Consider the following 8,307-nt stretch of genomic DNA (forward strand, 5'->3'; position numbering starts at 1 on the left):
TAATTAAGTTTTCATGGTGGCAGGCTTCATACATGGACCAAAAACAGCAGACAAACCACACCTCTGTGTCTTATGCCTCCTCATCCCACATTTCATTACCAGCTTCTTCATCATCATCAACATGCAATGCATTACCAGTTCCAGTACTACTAACACTCTCATATTCATGAGAACATGCAACTGAAACTCCTCCTTTAATCCCTCTCTGATCAATCATAGGGGTCTCCCATATCCTCCCTGATGATCCTTGTCGTCGAAACGATACCGCCGATCTTTGCAATGTCGACATTCTTCTATTTTTCTATGGCTTCTATGTTTCCCATGAATTGGAAGGAAAAGAACAATAAGTTAGGTATCTTGTTTATAGATTTTGGTTTAATGTTTTTGTTATTTTAGGGTTTATGGTTGGCAATAATAAGGGATTGGTGGAGAGTGTTTTTAGCTTCTGCATTTATGGATACGTGATGGATTTTTAGTTAAGGGTTTGTACGTACGTGCATGCATGCATGCATGTGCGTATGTATGGCCAACTTCATTGTCTTCAATTCCTAGCCTCGCAAGCAGTAAATCTGCTTCTGCTTTTACATGTGTTTTTCTTTTTCAATTTATTTTAAAGTACTGTTGTATGGTAAGATTGAGAATCATAAATATATATTTTTATTCAATATCATTGATTTTAATAACCACCAACTTGTAATGGAATATTATGAAAATGGTCAATAAAAAATAAGAGGTCATCACATTAAACAAACAATTTTTCAAGCAGTGGGTCTCTGTCAGATATCAATATAAAACACAGATGACAACAAAAGAAATCAAGCACACGGATTACATTACAGAATCAAAACTAAAATAAAAAACAATGAAAGTGTGAATCTCATTTAACGTGTATATATATACATAAATAAATAATACTAATTGTCTATTATATTTTATAGATGCACACAAGATTTTATTGATTTTTTGGAGGTTGCATACTGGTTTGTTTTACTATCTGATTGAATAAGGAAACTAAAAAATAATGAAAAGAACTTATAAAGAAGTATTATTGATGTTCATTGATATAGGGGTCGGTGAATGTTTTCATAAACACAAAACAACATCTCTATTGTCTAACCATTGTAAGTAATTAAAAGGGTGGGTGGAATGGACTACACGTTAGTATTTTTATACAAATTAATGATAGACCAAAGTAATCAAATTCAAATCATTTACAACTTCTCTCATCTTCACCCAATGATGTTCGGGTCTATTGGTACATGGGTCGCCGATAGAGCTCTTATCGAGTGATGAAAGTTCGATTCTCAGCTGAAGGCACATTTCTGAGAGTTGTGAATATAGTGATTGTGTACGGGTGGTTTTTACACCCACGTGAGCGCGGCCCTGTCCCCACTTATTCCACAGGAGACTTGTGCACGTCCCTAGAGTCTTTAGTGGGTTCACCCCGCTACTCTTTCCCCGAAAATAAAAAAACTTCTCTCATCTTCATAGTTAATAGCTAGTCTTCAAAAGAACAACCTCTCACTGCCTCTCCATCAAGTGGCATCAACCATGGATCCTGATCAACCTCCACTCCATATTGCAGTGTTCCCATGGCTAGCTTTTGGTCATATGATTCCACTATTAGAACTCTCCAAATCCTTAGCTAAAAGAGGTCACCAAATCTCCTACATCTCCACTCCAAGAAACATCTCAAGACTCCCCAAACTCCCTCCAAACCTCTCCTCTTTCATCCACTTTATCCCTTTAACTCTACCAAAAGTTTCTGGTCTCCCGGACAACGCTGAGGCCACCTCCGACCTCCCACCGGAGAAAGTCCAGTTCTTAAAGTTGGCACTAGACGGCCTCCAACAACCATTTGCCAACTTCCTTAAAGAGTCTTCTTCATCCAAGCTGAAGAGAAAACTACCAGATTGGATAATCCTAGACTTTGCCACTCCATGGGCTGCATCTCTAGCCTCCCAGTTCTCCATCCCTTGCATCTTATTCTCCGTCTTCACCGCCTCCGCCTTGACCTTCTATGGCCCGGAGAACGAGATGACCCCGGACGGCTCCAGGACGACGCCGGAGCACTTCACTGTTCCTCCATACTGGATACCTTTCCCTTCTAATATCGCCTACTCTCTCTATGGAGCCACTCTTTTAGTTAACAACGTTTACAGAGTAAATGCTTCCGGCGTGCCAGACATTTGCCGCGTTGGTTCCACTCTGCGAGCATGCAAACTCGTAGCTCCGAGATCGTGCATGGAGTTAGAGTCTGAATACTTGAATCTCCTTCAAAACCTCTATAACAAGCCTGTCATTCCTGTTGGCCTCCTTCAACCATCATCATCATCATCATCATCAAACACAAAGACTAGCGATGTTAAAAATGATCCAATCTTGCAGTGGCTGGACAAGCAAGAACCAAAGTCAGTAGTATATATAGCTTTTGGAAGTGAAGCCACTCTGAGCATCGAGTTGCTGCATGAACTTGCATTAGGCCTTGAGATGTCTGAGTTTCACTTCCTCTGGGCTCTGAGGAAGCCTGTTGACTTTGAAGGTGAGGTTTTGCCTGATGGTTTTGAAGAGAGGACTAAAGAACGTGGGGTGGTGACCTTGGGTTGGGTTCCTCAGCTTGATGTTTTAGGACATGTGTCTGTTGGTGGCTTCTTGACTCATTCTGGTTGGAGTTCAGTGATTGAAGCTCTTCAGTTTGGGCACCCTCTTGTTCTCCTTCCAATATTTGCAGACCAAGATATAAACGCAAGGATGGTGGAACACACAGGATTTGGAGTTGAGGTGAAGAGGAAGCAGGATGGATCCTTTGACAGAGATGCAGTTGCTAGTGCTTTGAGATTGGTGATGGTTGATGATGATGATGATGGGATGAAGGTCAGGGTCAAAGCTAAAGAACTGAGTGTGATCTTTGCTGACAAAGAGAGACAGGAACTTTATGTTGATGATTTTCTCCAGCATCTCAGAGATCATAGAGATTAATTTATAATTTTTGTAATTATATATTTCATGTTTTTAATTAGAAGCACTACGTACTTTTAATTAGTTTCTCTAATATTTAGATTAATAATTAAGTATGTGTGACCTTTTGTTCTCAGTTATTGTATTGATTTTGTGTTTGTTTGAATATGGCCATGCTTAGATTGTTTACTTCAATAAAATCATTTTCATGTTATGTCATATATCATGTCTGTCTGTAGCTGCTGGAGAGCCTGGATGATCTTCAAAATTATAAATTATATGTATATATATTATATATTATTGTCTGATGATCAACTTGCTCGACAAAACAAAGCCATTGATTTGGCCGGGTTTCTTTTTATTATTATTATTATTAAAATCTGTAACTAACATCATGCATGACAAAACATCATATCGATTAAGCACACATACATGGACCTTTATTTGTTTATAATAATTTTTTTTTTTTTTAAATAAGAAGGTTCAAGACTTCAAGAGTATTATTGATCAAAGTTTGCTCCAAGATTTTGAACTTAATTAAACACCTCAGTAATTAGTTTACAAATTTAGATTTTTTTTATTGATGTTATATTAAGGTTTTGATATGATATAACATACTCAAAAGAATGATTATCTTGGAATAAGACGCTATCAATAATGAAGAATTAAGGGAAAACAAGTAATATATAGAACAATATAATAGGGGTTAATTAATGCAAACGTGTGTGCCGATCAAATAGTAAAGTGTGTACTGGGGTAAAGTATTGATTCATATGGAAAATTGAGAGTATTAGTAATAATTTTAATTCTGAATATTAACCTAACAAAAAAAAAAGTGTGATGTGTGCAAATAAAATACGAAGAAAGAGAATGAAAAGCAAGAATACAAAAAAGTAAATCGGTCGAGACTCAAAGGGAGAAGGGATGCTCTGCCATGGAGTCCCTCTAGGGGTTTATAAATCCAGGACAATGATTGAATAAGTAAAACAATCCTATTTGAACCGAGAGAAATCTTAAAATATACTAAACCCCTATTGCAAGGATGAATAGTAACTAGTTTAGTACAGTGCCAGCGATACAGATACCCCATAACCACATTACACTATATGAAATCTCAATGTGAGTTTAACAAGACTTTATAAATAGACAATTCTTCTTGCAAAGCAATTGTCCTTAATCCCATACAGAATAAAAATGCGATTTCTCCAAAAATTTATTTCCTACAATTGTAAGGAGCACGAAATTATTTGTTAAATCACTCGGGGGGAATGGGGGCGGAGAACCCTCGAACTCAAAGTACCCCATTGCTAGAATTACTCATAATTTCTTTCAATCGTGGTTTGTTTATGCTAGTTGGGTATTTCTACTCGTCACAAATCACATCATACAAGAAAGCTAGGCTTTTTTGCTTCAATATCACTCAAGACATGAAAACACATAATTGTATTCAAATAGAAATGTATTGCAATTAAGAAATAACAAAAAAAATAAAGATCTATAATCAATGTCAAATAGTATAAATCCTATAGTTTGTCTACGCTCAAGCATCTACAAAATTAGCTCTCCATTAAAGAAGAGCAAACATTCAAACAATAAGACGCAACAAGAATTGAAGAAAACATTAAAACCCCTTCTCAATCGTGCCTTGAGGTGATTGCCGTAGTTCGCCCAAGGATCCTCCACGAACACTGCCAAGCCAATCCTTGACGGCTCCAATCCCTCTAGTCCCCAATAGGTGGGCTTAATCTTCCTTTTGAATCACCTCCAAAACCTTGTGAATTAGCCCCCTTTCTTTCCCTAAGCCTCCATTCGAATAGAACCAAAGATGCCCTATAAACTCTCTGCAGAAATATTTATACCTAGCCACTTATGAGCTGCTTATGGGCTTAAGAGCGTGGCCGTAAGGAGCTGGGAGATGATGGGTCGGGTGCCTTATGGGATCACTTACGACCGTAAATCTCGTCTGTAAGGTCTTATGTTTTGTGTTAAAGTCCAGCTTACGGCCGTTAAGTGCTGGAATTTAAGCTCCTCTGGATAGCCCTAACGACTATCTTTACGGGCGTATGTTATGCTCGTAAGCTCCTATGGACAACCCTTACGGTCTGACTTACGGGCGTAAGTCCTACCCTTAAGATCCTCTAGTTTGTCTTTATGTTCCTCCTTTACGGGCATAAATATAATATGCCCGTAAAGTTCTCTGGTAAAGACTTACGGTCGTAAAGATGATCTTATGTGAGTTTATCTGCATGTTCTTCACTAACTGATGCTGAGAGAGCTCCATCTTTATCATTTTAGATTTTTCCCGTCTTTAAGCACTGCTCGAAACATGAGAATACAAAATACAATTTCATAATATTTATTATTTTAATACACTTTTAATAAGTTTAATTAGTGTATAAAATAATATTAAATATTTTATAATTGAACACTCATCAAACACCATCAATGAATTAATAAATGTACAAAATATTTTATAATTGTACACTCACCCTACACTATCAATGAATCAATTTGAATCCATATTAAATATTGTTTCCATTGTGCACTTGCATCAAGAGAGAAGTATAATATGTATGTGTAAATATATCTTATCATCTTATGCTCTGGACTACGTGCCTTTTCTTGTTCAGTCCCTTCATTGCATAATGCCTGAATATCTTATTTTGTTTACCTTCAGAGCAACTTGCCATGTGGGTTATCAGTTTTGAGTTATGGTACTCACTGCCGCCATCTTTTGATTCTTCTGAAACACATAACAATTATTTTTTTAATGTATTAAAAGATGTTTGACTTTATTATTATTATTATTTTAATGTATTAAAAGATGTTTGGCTTTATTGTGATTATTATTATTATTATTATTTTATAATCTCTGTTTATATGTTCACACATTTAGGGGGTGTTTGGATGCCAAGAGTGGATTGGGGGAGGAGTGGATTGGGAGTGACATGAGGGGTAATGAAGGAGGATTGAGAAAAGTAAAGAAAGTGAATATGATAAAATGACAATTATGACCGTCATCCATATAAATGATATTATATATATAATAATGACTTATTTTTAATTATATATATTTTTAAATTATGAAAAAAATAAATATTTAATTTTTGGTATACTATAATTTCAATCTAATTTTTTTGGGATGAGATGTTAATACAATTAATTAGATATTAATTAATGATGTTAAATATCATTTGAATTATTTTTTTAATTATAATTTTTTTAAAAACATTGAAAAAAATCTAACTAATTAATTATAAAAAAATAACTATTTACATTGATAATACTATAATTTTTGTTATAAATATTATATTTAAATATTAATATTATTAATTAGCTAGTTATTAATGGTATTAACTATAATGAGATATTTTTTTAATTATATTTGTTTAACACATTCAAAAAATTTAACTTATTAATTGTAAAAAAATAACTATTTAATTTTATAATACTATAATTTTGTTATAAGTATTATATTTAAATATTAATATTATTAATTAGATAATAATTAATGGTATTAACTATAATAAGATATTTTTAATTATATTTGTGTAACCCATTCAAAAAAATTTAACTAATTAATTATCAAAATAAATATTTGTAAACCTAGGGGCATATAAGTCTTTTCCATATCCAGGATTGGGCAATCCCCCCCAAAAGCATGGTGATTGAGACTCACTCACATCAATGATTTAAAAACCGGACCGGACCGGCCGGTTGAACCGGTTGAACCGGGAACCGGCCGATAAACCGGTCCGATTACTCACATAAAATAGTAAAGAACCGGGCCGGCCGGTTCAACCGGTTCAACCGATGAACCGGTGAACCGGTTGAACCGGACCGACCAATTTATTAATTTAAATTATTTAATTAGTTTATTTATTTTATAATTAAAAAAACTTAAATAAAGTTAATAAACTCATTAACTCGGTCTAAATTTCAAAAAGTCACAAAAATACTTGAAAAAACAAAATACTTGAAGATATTAATATATTATGATTTATTATCATTAATTTATTATAATTAACTTATAATTTTACGCTAATCAACAATTAAATCATTAAAATTAAAGTATTAAAAGTATTAAACCAAACATTTTCAATGGTTTGGTTTTTTTATTTTTTTAATCATTATTGTTGTTGTATACTTGTATACTTATATTTTATTTAATTCTTTATTTTTAATATTTGTTGTATAGTTGTATCCTTGTATATTTGTATTTTAAAAATTTTAATTTTTATATGAAGTTAAGACTTTGTGACCTTATAAAGGTAATTTAAATTTGCAATATGTAATTTTTGTATCTTTTTATTATTTTTTTTCTTTATTTTTTTGAAGTTATTTTTTTACTTATTTATTATTATTATTTTAATTTTTTTAAATATTTATTTATTTGAAAAAAATTAAATCCGGTTGAACAATTTTAATAACGTCAAGAGTTATTAATCAAGAGTTATTCACTAATATGAATGGGCATTTTTTGTTGATTTTTTTGAATATAATTTTATGATTTTTTTGACATTTCTTATTTTAACAAAAAAATAAAAAAATAAAAAAATGTTGGACCGACCGGTCGAACCGGGTTGGACCCGGTTGAACCGCTGAATCGGTTGGCCAACCGGTTCACCAACCGGTCCGGTTTTTAAATCCTTGACTCACATGGGTGAGTCCCACTCCCTCCACAATCCCCTCTCACTCTTATTGATGGACACCCAAACAAGGGATTGCATGTACTCCCCCCTCACTCTCACTCCACTCTTGACATCCAAACACCCCCTTATAGCATTCATCTACTTCATATGCATATCCAACAACTCCATACTCTATGAAACATATAACAGTAACACTTCAAACTTCAAAATGTTCAATTTTTCATGATTGAAAATTTTTATAAAAAAGTAATAAGTTTATTATTATTGAAAAGAAAAGCATTACACTGCAGCTCAAATAATTAGTAGATTTTTTGGAATAATGTTTTTCATTTTAATCACATACCTATTCAATAGAGTAGTTTATGTGGAATTATTTAGTCTATACGATGAAACCGTCTCATTTCTATTATAATAATTATATATGTATATGTATTTATACTAGCAAGTAGCAAGGTAGTCCTTGCTAACGTTGTAGGTGCTTGTAAACATATAAATAGATATTTTTTTAATAATTTAGAATCACTAAATATGGATAGACTCGATAGAGTTTAATAACAATATAGCAGGTTTAATATCTTAAAAAATATACACATAAAATTTGCATCATTAATTAAATATAAACTAATTTTAATGTTTTTTTTTTCTTTCAGCATGTTCCTTCAAATGCTTAATCCTTCACAACAATTAATGTTGGTGT

At 33.2% G+C, this 8,307-nt stretch overlaps 1 protein-coding gene across 1 annotated transcript; it reads left to right on the forward strand.

Moving 5' to 3' along the window:
• The first annotated feature begins 1,542 nt into the window (after positions 1-1,542).
• Positions 1,543-3,017, forward strand: LOC120267552 (putative UDP-rhamnose:rhamnosyltransferase 1). The gene has a single exon (XM_039275230.1). It carries the CDS (start codon positions 1,552-1,554, stop codon positions 2,977-2,979), a length of 1,428 nt encoding a protein of 475 aa, XP_039131164.1. The 5' UTR covers positions 1,543-1,551; the 3' UTR covers positions 2,980-3,017.
• The last annotated feature ends 5,290 nt before the right edge of the window (positions 3,018-8,307 follow it).

Source organism: Dioscorea cayenensis, chromosome 8, assembly GCF_009730915.1.
Source record: "Dioscorea cayenensis subsp. rotundata cultivar TDr96_F1 chromosome 8, TDr96_F1_v2_PseudoChromosome.rev07_lg8_w22 25.fasta, whole genome shotgun sequence".
Classification (NCBI taxonomy): domain Eukaryota; kingdom Viridiplantae; phylum Streptophyta; class Magnoliopsida; order Dioscoreales; family Dioscoreaceae; genus Dioscorea; species Dioscorea cayenensis.